The sequence below is a fragment of the Haliotis rubra genome, unplaced genomic scaffold (genome assembly GCF_003918875.1).
Source record: "Haliotis rubra isolate DU_JTF1 unplaced genomic scaffold, ASM391887v1 Scf18, whole genome shotgun sequence".
NCBI classification, from domain to species: Eukaryota; Metazoa; Mollusca; class Gastropoda; order Lepetellida; family Haliotidae; genus Haliotis; species Haliotis rubra.
The window spans coordinates 3,353,923-3,370,798 of NW_025765780.1; the positions used below are offsets into that span (position 1 = coordinate 3,353,923).

At 38.7% G+C, this 16,876-nt stretch overlaps 1 protein-coding gene and 1 long non-coding RNA gene across 18 annotated transcripts in view; one reads left to right on the forward strand and one right to left on the reverse strand.

Annotated features, from left to right (window-relative positions):
* Nucleotides 1-2,894: 2,894 nt before the first annotated feature.
* Nucleotides 2,895-16,876, reverse strand: part of LOC124273378 (chromodomain-helicase-DNA-binding protein 4-like) — a 58,775-nt gene continuing 44,793 nt past the window's right edge. For 5 of the 17 annotated variants that reach the window (XM_046708646.1, XM_046708634.1, XM_046708633.1 and 2 more), the window contains 7 exons: nt 15,229-15,329; nt 14,840-14,934; nt 13,827-14,180; nt 11,221-11,256; nt 9,788-9,868; nt 6,904-7,011; nt 2,895-5,167 (listed from right to left, as the gene is read on the reverse strand). In XM_046708646.1, coding sequence (XP_046564602.1) covers nt 5,046-5,167; nt 6,904-7,011; nt 9,788-9,868; nt 11,221-11,256; nt 13,827-14,180; nt 14,840-14,934; nt 15,229-15,329 — 897 coding nt within the window. In that variant the 3' untranslated portion in view covers nt 2,895-5,045. Of the gene's footprint in view, nt 5,168-5,774; nt 5,806-6,903; nt 7,012-9,787; nt 9,869-11,220; nt 11,257-13,826; nt 14,181-14,839; nt 14,935-15,228; nt 15,330-16,876 lie in introns of all 17 variants that reach the window. The other 12 variants (XM_046708638.1, XM_046708637.1, XM_046708644.1 and 9 more) reach the window with 12 other exon arrangements.
* Nucleotides 7,156-7,675, forward strand: LOC124273388. Its single transcript, XR_006897637.1, has 3 exons — nt 7,156-7,199; nt 7,450-7,609; nt 7,650-7,675. It is a non-coding gene; the product is annotated as an uncharacterized LOC124273388 (long non-coding RNA).

The window sequence follows — 16,876 nt, forward strand, 5'->3', positions numbered from 1 at the left end:
TCATGGGCCATTCCTAGTGAATTTAGAGTTACCTGCCCCTGATTATCTCGATTTGTGCATTGTTTCGTAGCCCACTGAGCATTTTAATTTGCCTTTGGCCATTTTCCCCTGGTTACTAGTTACTGATATGTGTATTGCTTACGATCTTTATCAATGCTCACAACATTAAGCTGACATATGTACCATGTATATGTACTGACGAATTACACATCGTTAGTAACAATGGCTTAGAGAAAAACCAATGTACAATGTACCGTTCCCCCAACCCTCACCCTAAAATTAATGTTGCAGGGGTGAGTCAATAATGACAAGCTGCGGGTGTGTTTGTGAGGTGACGTTTATTTCATCATCATCATATATGTATCAACTATTCAATTGATCAGTCAATCAATTGATCAGTCATTCAATTGATCAGTCATTCACCCCTGTGGGTGACACCGGGGTGTGCCTATATACCCACACAAGTATTCTGTGTTAATGCATTCCTGAGCTGTGCTAAGTGGCTTGTTCTGTGCAGAGTTGTTAGCAGTGTGACTAAAAAGTGTGCAAGTGCTATGGAGGAAAGCTGTAGTTACATAATGTTAATCAAATAGAAAGTTGAGGGCTATTGTATTGAAAGCTAGACTGTTGAGGCCCTAAGCAGACCAACTGCTTGGATAAGTAACCCAAGCACATAAACTAATGAACACAAAAACAACTTGAAGTGATAAATATAAAACTTTATTGCTAAAACTATAAACACAATGTCCTGTTACATTAACCCTAATCCTAACTTAAATTTTGGACTTTTAGTCATCTTTGTTAGTTCTCTAGTAATTGTTGTGTTAAGTTTTGTTTATAATTTTAGTATATATTAATTTATAACTATTATTTGGGATGGGGGAACGGGAGGAACTCTTACCATGATTTTACATATTTCTCATGATGATGATGATTTCTGTGGAGTTTTCAAAGTCAAAGATGTTTTATTGTATTTCAGGCCTCCGGTCCATATACATTGGAGATGCATGCATTATACAGTTTGAATACAGATATAATTTTAACAATCACGCTTAGACATTGCATTGTAAATGTATTGTGATAGTTTCAAGTTGATACAGTTGTCATTAGTAGACAGGAATTGTTTAAATGCTACAGCAGGTGACTTGGAGAGGTAACATTCAGGAATATATTGTTTACGTAAATCTATGTAAGCTAGACAGACAAAAAAGAAATTAATTTCGTTTTCAAAAGATAATTTACACAATGGGCAAATTCTTTTATATCTGTCGATGGACATACTTCCTTCATTAATCATTAAGTTTGATAGTCCTAATCTAAGTCGTATTAATGAATTTCTCAATTTTGCATGTATAATGTGAATGACGCCCCATAAGATTTTGTACAAAGTGACACCACCCACACCCCCATACATGTCATGTACAAAATCAGTGACCCCACTTACCATGATTCTTAAATATTTTTATGTACAAAATTATGAAAGGTCCCTTATGCAATAAAAAGATACCAACTATGTTATTTTTTATCTTTAATGAGAAACGTAGTTTAACTGGATGCGATTTGCATTAGGCGTTGAACGTCAGATGACCAGATTTTGTTAGATGATCCGCCAAAGCGCCCTCGTGTACGTCACGTCTTTAATCATGATAAGTCACTCATGAATTCCACGTGATGCCTCTGTTCTCAAGACAATTCTGGATTCGACTTCGCATTTTCCTAAACCAAGGTTCAATTTCAACTTGGTTCATTTTATCCCATTCTTCCTGCAGGGCAGCGCTTGGTTTGTTGAGAGTGGTTGGTGTTAGTTGACGGTGACAAATCTGGACTGAGAGCTGGCTGTTTTAAAAGTTACGTTCTCCTGTTGGAACTACTCTGTAACAATAGCAGCTGTGTGTGCTCCTGTGTTGTCATCCTAAAACACAAAACGTCCATGTCGGTGCGCAAATGGCACCGCGAGTGTCTCCAGGATGTCACAGCAATACTTCCCAGTGACCATGGTGACATGTCTGTGAATAACATGTAGTGGTGTTTCGGGGTGGGCTGGTAATGTGCGAGTGTTATTAGGTTTATTTCAGAAATGGTTTCTCTTTTTTTATTCACATGAACCCCGACTGTTATGATAGTGTCCGGTTGCCATAATGTCAATCATAATGGTGATCATGTGCTAATATTGGGTCTGCATAAAAAAGTGTAAGTATCAGTTCAATAAACATTTTGAATTTAAGGAGAATAAAGAGTTTGGCAACTCCCGGAAGGGTGATTTTTGTTTAAGTGAATGGTTTCAAGGGTGATCACATTCGCTGGTTGAACGGATTAGAACGTAAAATTGTCAACTCATAGAACTGTTTCAAATGATAAACTGTTCTCATGGTGAAGAACTGTTTTTGACTTTCTACTTAAAGAGCAATTTATTCAATGTAAGACATGCCAGGTGTGTGACAGCTCAGTAGTAGTGAGGGTGGAGCCGTCCGGAGTGTGGTTGGTTCCATGCAGCCTAGTCACTGTTGCCCATCACAACTGATGACATATTCAGACTGGGGAATCCCCACAGGTAACCAGATCACCAACCCTATGGCTGTACAGGCCACAAAGGAGGAGATAATCTGACTGGGGAATCCCCACAAGTAACCAGATCACCAACCCCATGGCTGTATTGGCCACAAAGGAGATAATGTGACTGGGGAATCCCCACAGGTAACCAGATCACAAACCCCATGGCTGTGTTGGGCACGGAGGAGATAATCTGACTGCAGAATCTCCACAGAGCACTTTTATCACAACCTCAAATGATTGAATCGGGCTCTGACACCCAAGTAGCTGTATGGAGTACTGGGGTCATGCTGCAAACGTAGCTGTCATTACGCCATGCAAGAATAGACTACAAGCCATTGATGTAAGTGTTAATGTTTTTTAATAGACAAAGAGACTGATATTTTATCTTTCACATTTTGGCCATAGAACACTTGATTCTACAACCTGCATAAACAGGTCAAAACATACTTCCATATTTACAATCTGAACAATTCTAAACCATCAAAATGGAGATGATAAACTTTCTATGTATTTGAAGATGAAAATTCACACATACTGATGTCATTTGTCGATTCATGCTTTCCACAATTCCCCACGAAGCTGATCTTCAGCAGCCTTGTGGAAACTATGAAGTTCCTTTTTCTCAATGGAATGCCTACATCTGATGAATGCCTCATTCATCAGATCCATAAATAATACAAATGCTACAGGTACAAATTAAAGCTATGACATATTGTACACGTTGATTCTGAATAATCACACTCACTTCAAATATACTGCAGGTCTTTTACATGAATCTGAATCTATTTATCTGACAAAAAAATAATACAGATTGACAAATAATTCAATGATCCAGAATGTGACTGAGATCTGCAACTTGGTAAAAATGATGACCAACATATTGATGCATTCCAATCACTTGCTTCGCTTTTGAAAATTCATTTGATTCAGAAACACTTCATTCACTCTAGATGACAAAAGGTATACCACATTGAAAATGGACTCTTGCTTCCATGAGGGAAGAAGCACTCAATTGCCTTCTTCACACAGTACAGCAAGGAACCGACTGCCTGCAACACCAACTCCCAACAAGACTTACAGACCCTGCTCAACAACTGGATATGAAAACAGTCAAACAGACAATTTTCAACATGGCTGCCTTAGCCACTGTAGATTAGGAGTAAAAAAGGGGATATGACATTAGGGTAACATGATGTGTAAAATAACAACAAAAAGGATAAACATGGGCCTGATAGACCTTCCTCCATGATGACATATTTTCAATATAGCCATCTATGATGTAATTTCCTGTGAGCACTTTTATAAACACTATATTTGTGGGCTACGTTTCAGCTTAATACCCAGTGATACAGATATCCTAGAGATAAATAATTCAAGATAGATAATGTCTTTATTATCCAAAGGGATTATCAATTCAATATCAATTCAAGAGAATATCTGATGTCAAAGAAGCACAAAGGAAAAATTACAAAGATCTATAAAAAAAAATACACATTGCATATAAACTTTCACAATAACTGGAGAATTGGACTTTTTCTACATGACAATCATATCCACTGCAAGATTGGAATTCTTGAATTCACAACTATTAAACAGTGGGATCTTTCAAAGTCTCAGCCTTATAGGCTTTGTTTCAAAGGGCATTTAAGCGGAGATATTTTTCATGTCACTTACACTATTAACTAATGGGAGAAGTTGCCATTTACACTTGAACAATATTTGCTGCTTTGAAAAGGTAAAAATAATGACTCCCAGCCTGTCCAACTGTCCAATCCAGATGGGTCACTTTTGACTTATCTTTGAGATGAAAATAATGTCTGATGTTTTCTAACATTTCTTATAAATTGGCAGAAAAATAACCAGTGCAAAAAAAAAAATATCTATGTATGGTGATAACATTTCAGATATTTACATAAAAATATCAAACAAGACTGTGTATAATTCTAAGAATACTACCTCTGTATCTGCAACTCATAGATATTGAACATATCCTCTTGACATCAAACCTTTCCTTCATGTGATGATGGGGTAGGGTATTCAAAGGAATTATAAACATAACTGGTAAAAATAATTGCTCAAAAAGACATTTATACTGACTATTTATTGCACAGAAAAACAAACAGTTGTGCAAGCTTCATCATACTCAGGATGCACTGATGTTTATTTTAGCAGTTTCACATGCTACAATTTGTGAGGACGTTTACTCAGGTAAACATTGCTTTACAAACATTCTCCCAATTCTTAAAGCTGAACAGAAGAAGAATGATCCTATTTATAACCAAGCTAAACATGAGATAAGCTTTTTCACAGTAAAGCATTTTTTAAAGGCAAAAATATTTGAACTTTTGCACATGCTCAGAATAACAATGTGTATTCACAAGATGAGATGATATATATGCAGTGTAAAGTTTGACTTTCAGAGTTGACCAGAAAAACAACAACAGCTGTACATGATGGCATATGATGACGAGGTTGGGCCATGACCTTGACCTTTAATCATCATCAATACATATAACATCCTTCTTCCCATTGACCTTGGCAGCGTCCAGTTTACTGTCCATCTTGCTGGGGCCACTTTCTTTCTTGGTCAGGTCCTCAGCTTGTCCAGTTGAACCTGCCAACAAACAACACCAGTCAACGTCACAGTTTCACCAACTACACAAATTATCTCTCAAACCTAAACCATCTGATGCATTAGTGTTTTCGAGTTCTCCTTTTTAAACTGTACTTACATGATATCACTTAGTCAAAGCCCTTCTTTGATAACCACATTTTTTATCAAATCAATTTTATCTTAGAAATAATGATCATTATCTCTTCACACAAACATTTGCTCCCAATAGATGCAAATCAAGCCAATAATTTCAAACTTTCTACTGCCCCTGCTTTGAACACATCAAGTTCAGAATTCGCCCTTATGTACAAAGACAGATGTTTAATGACACAAAACAACATCCTACTATGCTTCCACATAGGCCATTTTCAAGTGGAACCGGGTGTCAGCACGTACCTAGCCACAGAAGTGCACTGTATTCGACCTTATTGACACACAGACAAAATTAAAAATGGCTTTCTCAAAGCCAACTTTCAAAAGAGACAAAATTCAGGGTAATTTGAAATTCAGTCCACTCATGATGTGAAGGAAATGATTATCAAATATGTTCAGACTGTGATGCTCTGTGTATTAATAGGGTCGAATACAGAAAGATATATCAACCAACCTAGCTCACTTTGAGGACTTTGATGGGGCATCTGTGGGGAAGAAAAATATATGTGATGAACATATGTGAAGTTCTTGTGAAAGAGTTGTAATTTTGAGAGTTTACTTTTCCCATAGTATCATGATCACAAAATGTATTGGAAAATGTGATTTTTGTCTGGATGCCTCTCTGCCATATTGAGCTATGTACATTTGAGACAAAGGCAGCACGAAATATTCCAGTTCACATTAACATAACACAGGCTCCAGATGTACCGGTCTAGATTAGTGTATGAAATATACTACTGGGGTGTGCAATCACTATCACTTAAGCAGGGACTGAGAGATCAGCAAAGGAAACTTCATTTTGGTTTGAAAGCGTTCAGAAAATGCTAATGTGGGGAGATATAGTATATATTTAATCTAATCACTGGCTCCACATGAAAATGGCCCAAGCTGGTTTGATGGTAACTCTGAATAATGCAACATGACATATGAAGTAAACTTGTGACGACACACCATAACTATACTTTCAGCCTTCGACAAACACGAAGCCACGTCTAAACAAAACACCAATCAGGAGAAACATGCAAGTTGGGTGTCAAAGAATTTGTCCTCATGAAGCTGATCAAACTGTATGTAGAAGTTTGATGTCCGCCAAACATTTAACTGATCCCATAAACATAAGGACAACTTCATCGGTTGTAACTGGGAACTTTTGATCTAAGCAAATGCTGCAATTAATAATCTATCACAATAATTGAAAAACACCGTCTGACAAGAAACAGGTTCAATCATATTGACTTGACAAACAAAACAAGTGGGAAGACATTCACCATTTTGTTAATCACGTCAACTAAATGGACGGTCAAGTGCAAGCAGGAGCATGAAGAAAATATACTTTAAAACATCAGACGTAAGTTCTGAAAAAAAAGACTAACATCCATGGCAGATATGAACTGATCACACAACACTGCATGATGCTCTGTGTTCAGGCCAGGCACTCAGAATTTAAACTCAAGGCCAGCAAATTTCAGAAGGTGATTAATATTTTCTGGCCTCAACACTGACACTAGATGGCTGACATGGCTCTGCAACAGGGTGGAACTAAGAGCTATAGCCCATGCAGAAATGAGTGTTACACAACATACGTAGTGGTAGAAACTGGTCCAAACCAGCTGGTGGCAGATTGTCCGGTTTCATCTGCCAAGAAAAGGGCTCAGCAGGCCCAAGAAAAGGATTGGGTGGATCAATAGGAACTGTTTGTGAGAGAGAATGAGATAAGGTGTTATAGGGGGCAAGGACATGGGTTGAAGATTGAGATAAGGTGTTACTGGAGGCCGTCATGGGTTGAAGATTGAGATAAGGTGTTACTGGAGGCCGTCATGGGTTGAAGATTGAGATAAGGTGTTACTGGAGGCCATCATGGGTTGAAGATTGAGATAAGGTGTTACTAGAGGCCGTCATGGGTTGAAGATTGAGATAAGGTGTTACTGGAGGCCGTCATGGGTTGAAGATTGAGATAAGGTGTTACTAGAGGCCGTCATGGGTTGAAGATTGAGATAAGGTGTTACTGGAGGCCATCATGGGTTGAAGATTGAGATAAGGGTGTTACTGGAGGCCATGTTACTGGAGGCATGGGTTGAAGATTGAGATAAGGTGTCATAGGGGCATCATGGGTTGAAGATTGAGATAAGGTGTTACTAGAGGCCATCATGGGTTGAAGATTGAGATAAGGTGTTACTGGAGGCCGTCATGGGTTGAAGATTGAGATAAGGTGTTACTAGAGGCCGTCATGGGTTGAAGATTGAGATAAGGTGTTACTGGAGGCCATCATGGGTTGAAGATTGAGATAAGGTGTCATAGGGGGCAAGGACATGGGTTGGAGATTGATAAGGTGTTACTGGAGGCCGTCATGGGTTGGAGATTGAGATAAGGTGTTACTGGAGGCCGTCATGGGTTGGAGATTGAGATTAGGTGTTACTGGAGGCTGTCATGGGTTGAAGATTGAGATAAGGTTTCATAGGGGGCAAGGACATGGGTCCCAGATTGATAAGGTGTTACTGGAGGCCGTCATGGGTTGAAGATTGAGATAAGGTGTTACTAGAGGATGTCATGGGTTGAAGATTGAGATAAGGTGTTACTGGAGGCCGTCATGGGTTGAAGATTGAGATAAGGTGTTACTGGAGGCCAAGTCATGGGTTGAAGATTGAGATAAGGTGTTACTGGAGGCCAAGTCATGGGTTGAAGATTGAGATAAGGTGTTACTAGAGGCCATCATGGGTTGAAGATTGAGATAAGGTGTTACATAGGGGTCAGAGGACACAGGCCAAGTCATGAGTTGAGATAAGGCTGACATAAGAGTGCCAGAGGCCACATGGGTTTGAGATTGAGATATGGCGTTACATGGGGCCAGGACATGGGTCAGAGATTGAGATACGGCGTTACATGAGGCCAGGACATGGGTCAGAATTTGAGATAAGGTGAGTGAGTGAGTAGGCAAGACAGATCAGAGACTCAGCAAAGGCATTAAATGGGGCCAAGACAGGGCTGAGAAATTGAGATAAGTATTACAGGACTAAGGGTAAAGTAGGACTTGAAACAGTTCAGAGTTTTTGTCATCTATCAATTAAGGAATGATCTGTAAGTTATTGACAAAACTACCAACTTTATTGATCCGTACCTTTGTATAATTATTATCATACTGAAGCACAAATTTAAACATTGCTCAAAATAAAAAAAAGGAAGTTTGCTTAAAAACAGCAAATATGTTATGGACTTCAACAACACCATGTGATCCACTGTTACATGGAAGCCTGTCTGCATCTCTGGAGAGAGTTAGACATTACAGCATATTATTGGGCACCGGTTGAGTTTCTAAAATCATAATCCAAGGTATAAAAGAAAGAGGTAGGCCAATACCCATATCATTATAAACCTTTAATTAAACTCCTAATCCCATGCTTTTCAATTTGTTTTGCAAAAAACAGATGTATGAATTTTTAAAATATGCTGAAAGATAAACACCACCAGTGATGATGCTCAGCCATGCTTGTGGGGAGCATTCATTATGTATTCTAAAATATCAGATTAACATTAATATTTGAAAAAAAAAAAAAAATTGGTAAAAATATCAAACATGATGGCATAAAAGGAAATAATAATAGTAAGATTAATTCTGAAAAACGCAAAAAAATAATTTAAAAATACTTCCCTCTCTTGCCATGTGACCTCTCATTTCCATGAATGGAAGAACAGGAAATACCAAATAAGGTATATTTAAAAGAGACAGGTCAGGTGAGAGGGCGATGACTGGAAGGTGTTGTTTCACCAGTTAGTTTTACAATTTGAGCATAAATATACACTCATATCTGTTGTGATTGTGTTAAGCTTGGATCAGCAGTTATCAATGCTGACGTAACTATTGCCAATAGGAGTTAATAAAAATTGCTGACATGCAATGTGCTTGTAAATCAGCTGTACCCGGATGATATTCATATTTCATGTTTTAGTGTCAATCTCCCTCCTAGGCATTGTCATAACAGTGGTTTCAGCCAGTTGGCACTTCAATACAGGAAGTACCTGATGTGTAATTCTGCAGGTCTCCATGACAGCGACCCTGTCATTGTATCCCAATTGCGTAGATCAATGTTCATGCTGTTGATCACTGGATTGTGTGGTCCAGTCTTGATTATTTACAGACCGCCACCACATAGCTGGAATATTGGTGAGTGCAGCGTAAAACTAAACTCACTCACTCACCCTAATCACAGTTGCCTGGGTAAACACTTACACTGCTGCATCATCTTTGAGTGAATGTTTCTCTTGGTAGAATCGGGGTGTAGAAACACACCTGTCTGACCAACAATGTCAAGTCTAACAGGGCACCAGAGCTCAACCTACCATTAAACCTACTCTGGAAATCAAGGCACAACAGGAGCCTTCTATCTCCACTGGCAACATAACCTGTAGTGTGCACACTGTACACATCTAAGAACTACAGAAGCAGCAGACCTTCTACATGCATTTACTCACCAGATGATGGGGCTGGAGACCGATGGGAAGGGCTGGGTGTTGCCGACGGCAACCGTACACTCTGGCCACCGGGGACCGCACCTGTAAAGAATGGCACCACCATGAAGAAGTTCAGGCACATCTGTGTCACAAGCTCAACAACTGGGTACCTCCATGCATTGTGGGCTGGCTCCATAGTTGTCACAAGTGAAATCTGGCGGAGTCAGCAGCAGAGACATCCCCAAGATCTTGACAAGAGGTTTAGAGTGGACTTTACTACCTGCGATCTCTCAATTTTCCTCACAATTATTCTGTCCTGATCATTCCATGTAAGGGCTTAAATTATCAAAAGTCCATATATGTGGCTGTATATATTTATTTTTTTTGTTGAAAATTTTAACCAAACTGAATTAAAATTCCATCTATGTGTATGCTGAAGTTGGGAGATGACGATCTATTGAGTGTTGCTATCAACAATGATCCATGTCATCAGGGTCGTAAATCAACTCTGTCACAAGCCTGATCACCCAGTCTGAAGCCCCACATATCACAAACTGATGAAACCTTGGTTCAATACAGACAAATCATGACCAGGACCTCTATGGGAAATGTCTCAAACGAAAATTGAAACACTGAGATGAAATGTGTTGACTGCCATCTTCAGCTTGACACCACAATAACAGCTTATCTGATTCAAGAGTAAGTTCATCCACACTTGCTAGCATCCATAAGACATCAATCTTAGCTATTGGTCGGTTCATACTGACAAATCACTTTCTAAATAGTTTTCAATATTGTGTATTCAATATGAAATATAAAATCAAACAATAATTTCACAAAATAATGTATAAAAATGTAAAGCAAAAAATGCAAGGATGGCACTGCCATACATGTACTAAATTCATTAAATTATTGACATAAATGACATTCTGCACATTAGGAAATCACAGCACAAAAAGCTGAAACAAAATCGCTGATGAAGTGGGATGAGCTCTTTGACCAAATGCTTTTAAAACAAAATCAAGGTTGAATTTCATGTTTGCAAATGTAAAATCATTCCCAAAAGAAATGTCTTGAAAATCAATTTTCTTCATTTTGAGGTTAAAACTTGTATGTTTACCAAACAAACAAAACAGCGTATTTACCTATGCAAAAAAAATATATTTTTTTAAATAAATAAATAAAAAAATTTAAAAAGCAAAAAAAAAAAAGCATTGAGATTAACAAGAACATCAAAGTGATCATCACTTGAGGAAACAGTACCGGGAATGTCATTAATCTGCCAAGGGAGGTAGACTCGGATCTACCAACATTGTTTCATAAACCAACGAAGGTAACTTCTCTTTCTAACTTTTAAACAGTTATGCTCAAATGTATATGTTGATGAAAATGTGACAAGTTTTCACGATAGTGTTTCCTCTCTAGGATATGGCCCATCAAATGACAATGCTGACCTGGTAAAAGCGGCATCATGGGAAATCCCATGGGTCCTGAAAGTGAAAGTAGCCAAGGGTTTAATTCAGTTGTAACACATAGGAATAACTCGTTTCTCTTGGATTTGTAACTGTATCAACGTGGACAAATATTTGTATCAAACTGTCTTGTCACACGAATGGAATTGCAAATTGAGCAGCTAGTTTTGAAGAATTAGACTTGTATTTTCAATCTTACTTCTAAAATGCACAGAGAATGTTTAAGCTTGCAAGCTATTTCATGAAAATCAAACTTCAATAACAACTTAAATACTAGTTTCAAACTCTTTATACTTAGTTGTCTGTATTTTTTTTATATCGTAAGTTTCACATTTAAGTTTATACTTTCAATTACACATGCAGGAGTACAGAACGATATCGTCGAGCAGCGGTGACCAAATCTCCATGCTGCTCGCTACAAACAACCTTGTATGCATACACAGACCGACAGGCTGGCCCGTAGTGTTTTCCCCAATAGATACTGAACCCAAATCTGCATCGCACTGCCACAAGGTACGTACATCATCATGTAAGGACCACATGATTCATGCCTCTAAATGTGGGTATTTGTATTTTAGATCAGGCAACAATATAGTTTATCAGGTTGAAAACAGGACAGATAATGTTTTGCCACTGCATCTAGTGATTGCAGCCAAAAATCTGTACCCATATTCCAACCCAATAAATATTCAAAAAGTTGCAAAAGGCCAGACCAATTTTATTTCTTGTTTTACGGATCCGCCGGTAATGTTTTCAAGAAGAAAAAAAATAAAAAAAATAATTTTCCCCGCTCATGAAATAAAATCCTTATGTTTTATAAGACAAAAAAAATATGTAAACTTACAAAAAAACATTGATTGTTTTTTTGCCCCTTTATACACTTCATAAATTGCCAGAAGTTAAATAATTTTAATATTTAGAAGAAATATTACTTTGGTAATTTTATTTTATTTTATTTTTCCCTCCTGCTTTTAGGTTTTCGGGAGGACAAAAATCCGTAAAACAAGAAAAGGAATTGGTCTGGCCCAATCTAAAATATAAGTACACATTTTTGAAGGCAAGTGCCTTGTTAAACGAACTGTTTCAGTTTTCATCGGACAACAATTCACATACATTATGGCAGCGCTGTTAGTGTGGTATGTACAGAGTACCGAGTCTATTACTACGGGACAGCCAGCAGCTGTTAAGTGAACGTGAAACCATTTATAGGAAGCAGCAGAGAGAAACGGTTACCGCAGCTAGATACCGTCATTCCTACAGACACGGGTACAGATTCAACTAGGCCGTTTTGTAGTTACCAGCGTAGTGCAGCATAAGTAAACAGTTGGTTTTGTACTACCCATCTTCAAGCCACACACGGTCAACCAGCAAATTTACAAAGCAGTCCATACAAAATGAAATAAGCGAAACGAACCAAGTATATTAAGCACTAGAACATCTAATATGCGGTGGTAGTAGCTCGATATCAGAAACTTTTGTGAACACTGAAGCTTGGTTTCAGGGTACTAGGAAAACAGGGACACCTCCCATGTGTTTGGGGGGAAACCTGGACCAGTTTCATGTTTTTATTGTTTTGTTTCACAAAAAGGGTTTCTTTTATTCTCATGCATTCTGAAAGCACCAAGAAAAGGTAATAATAAAACAAATGTATAGCTGCTTACTGCATAAACACAGCATGAGACTGTACATATATAGCAACCAAATTCAGTGACAAGCCAATCTTCAAAGTAAGCCAGTGATACGAACAAATACTATTGTGAAGTAGGCTGAAAATAAGACAGAAGCTTAGTGACCCAGCTGTCATGCAAAGCAACTTATAACCACATGATTAATTACTGGTCTCTCAATTCTGGAATAGTGGAAAAGAATTCCAGACTGCTTACATTAACAAACAGAATTTAATGACATGTCTCGTTTATAACTGTCCTACTTTTTTCCATTTCTGTTCCTCTGACATCAAACACTTCAGAACAGTTCTACAATTATGATTTTAGGGGCAAATTTTGTTTCACAAATCATTCAGTGCTGACAGGCTTCTAAGAAGTAAAATGTTGTTTTTTTTATTGCACCAGCAGAGAATAGTTTCAACTACATGGTTAGAGTTTTGCCAGCTAATATGGACAGGTAATTGTTAGCAAGGTTGGAGAGGGGTTGGAGAGACATTAATTAATGCATAGTGGTCTAATGCACATGAATCTACTGAGGCAGCAAAGCACTAAGGATGAGAAACTGACTGGAGACGAAACACTTCACATATCAGCAACCCCTACTCAACCTGGAAGCAAGGTCTTCGATTAATTGGGACAACAGCCAAATCAAGAGCTACAAGTATTAACACTGACTTTGTCAAAAGAGACACAAAATAAACAGTAGATTCAAAAGGTTTCCAAACATACCACTTCACATCAAATAATGTTTAAATCTGTGAAAATCATGACATTAACTCTCTAAGGAACAAAGCATTGTGAAAACTTGCAGCCCATAATATTTGTCGGTGCACATAACATAGTTCCTGGACACAGTACAAAGCATGTGAAGCTTGCCGATTCTTACAACATGCCATGACAAGAAGGCTCCCCGCTACCAACCTTGATTAAATGATGTAGGGGGGACCCCAAACTGCGGTCGAAACCCTGCAAAACTGGAGTTAGAGTATGGTCCAAAGTTGCCTGCAGCTGCCGCTGCCATGAACTGGGAGGACACAGCTGCAGAAGATGTGGCTGCAGAGCCTGAAGCAGAACTTGACCCACCAGAGAGTGTTGGAGTTGGAGGGCCGGTCGTCGAGGAAGGCGTGGCCTGGTTCGGGTTGACCAATCGGTTGAGGATATTCCTCTCGGACATCTGTAGTCGCTGGGTGACAGGGGGCACGCGGGCTAGGGTGGCCGGGAGACGAGCCACGTCCTGTTTCATATCACTCAGCAGCTCCTCCAGCTGGTTTAGCACTGGATAACGTACAGATTACTCATGTTAACACACAGCAACAGTAAGTACACACACAAACAATATGTAAACAACTGCAGACCTTCATGGCGTAGATCTCATAAGGCAATAACATCAGTAAATCAGTAACCATTCATATCAAAATAAAACCCTGGATCAATATTTTTCCTTTCAAAATTGAGGAGTTTTGCAATAAATGCTTTTCAATTTTTTTTAAAAACCCCAGAACTGATGATTGGATATATTTTCAATACATTCACAGATGGACTGTCTTCAACTAACACATCAACTACATGTTAACTTCACCAAGACACACTACTAGTGTTTCAGTAAAAGTGAGCTGGTTGGGTTTCAACTCTCTTTTGAAAAATCCTTTTACATCACGGCATGTCAACTTTATCTGGGATGAAAATTTGAAATGATGAAGGTGTTGAGTTACCATTCCTGTGAAACCCAAAAGCAAGTGTATTAACGACAAACCTAGAAAGATAATCAGTGCGAAACAGGATGCCACTCATCATCACAGGCTTCACAGGCTTCAGGCATGTACAAGGGATGCAACTCTGTACAGCCACCTGTGCCCCTAAGAAATATGAGGTACAATGAAGGGCGTGTCTGAACAATGCAATAATAGTCATGAATGTGAGAGGATATAACATACCTTTATGTAGCACAGCATTAGCAGGCTTGTTCCCGCCCAGGGATTCTTTAGACAGATGCTGATGACTCTCAGCTAGACACTCAAGTTCAGCAAACCTGGAGTACAATACATGAGAAATCAAGTACCATTGGTGGTTGGAGCAATATTCGGCACTATAACGTTAAGGATCAGGAATACGTTTGGAGAGACTCTTGCAGTGAAAACTGAGTTCACAATTTCATAAAAATATCACTAACAATCATAACGCCTCCCTTTTTTTTTGTTCAGCATACATGTAAAATTGTTAGTTCCCTTTACAAACCCAGAATAATATCTAAATCTGTGTTTGGTAGTAAAATATCCCAGAACAGTTTTGCTGTTATTTCAAATGACCACATGAAGTTATCTACCTTGCATTGAGCGCCATGGCAGGATGAGTGGGGTCCTGAGTAAGGTTGAGGTAAGCGGCACGTCTCAGTTGCTCTTCAATGACTAGCGCCTGTTCCAGGAGCTGCAGGAGAAACTCACACTAACTATGGCCATATATTGTATGTCTATAGCATGAACAGCTGTGTAGAGAGAACATGATTACTGATGAACTACAGCCATATGTTGTATGTCTATAGCATGAACAGCTGTGTAGAGAGAACACGATTACTGATGAACTACAGCCATATATTGTATGTCTATAGCATGAACAGCTGTGTAGAAAGACCATGATTACTGATGAACTACAGCCATATGTTGTATGTATAGCATGAACAGCTGTGTAGAGAGACCATGATTACTGATGAACTACAGCCATATATTGTATGTCTATAGCATGAACAGCTGTGTAGAGAGACCATGATTACTGATGAACTACAGCCATATGTTGTATGTCTATAGCATGAACAGCTGTGTAGAGACCATGATTACTGATGAACTACAGCCATATGTTGTATGTCTATAGCATGAACAGCTGTGTAGAGACCATGATTACTGATGAACTACAGCCATATGTTGTATGTCTATAGCATGAACAGCTGTGTAGAGACCATGATTACTGATGAACTACAGCCATATGTTGTATGTCTATAGCATGAACAGCTGTGTAGAGAGACCATGATTACTGATGAACTACAGCCATATGTTGTATGTCTATAGCATGAACAGCTGTGTAGAGAGACCATGATTACTGATGAACTACAGCCATATATTGTATGTCTATAGCATGAACAGCTGTGTAGACAGACCATGATTACTGATGAACTACAGCCATATGTTGTATGTCTATAGCATGAACAGCTGTGTAGAGACCACGATTACTGATGAACTACAGCCATATGTTGTATGTCTATAGCATGAACAGCTGTGTAGAGAGACCATGATTACTGATGAACTACAGCCATATGTTGTATGTCTATAGCATGAACAGCTGTGTAGAGAGACCACGATTACTGATGAACTACAGCCATATGTTGTATGTCTATAGCATGAACAGCTGTGTAGAGAGACCACGATTACTGATGAACTACAGCCATATGTTGTATGTCTATAGCATGAACAGCTGTGTAGAGAGACCATGATTACTGATGAACTACAGCCATATGTTGTATGTCTATAGCATGAACAGCTGTGTAGAAAGACCATGATTACTGATGAACTACAGCCATATATTGTATGTCTATAGCATGAACAGCTGTGTAGACAGACCATGATTACTGATGAACTACAGCCATATATTGTATGTCTGTAGCATGAACAGCTGTGTAGACAGACCATGATTACTGATGAACTACAGCCATATGTTGTATGTCTGTAGCATGAACAGCTGTGTAGAGAGACCATGATTACTGATGAACTACAGCCATATGTTGTATGTCTATAGCATGAACAGCTGTGTAGAGAGACCATGATTACTGATGAACTACAGCCATATATTGTATGTCTGTAGCATGAACAGCTGTGTAGAGAGACCATGATTACTGATGAACTACAGCCATATGTTGTATGTCTATAGCATGAACAGCTGTGTAGAGAGACCATGATTACTGATGAACTACAGCCATATGTTGT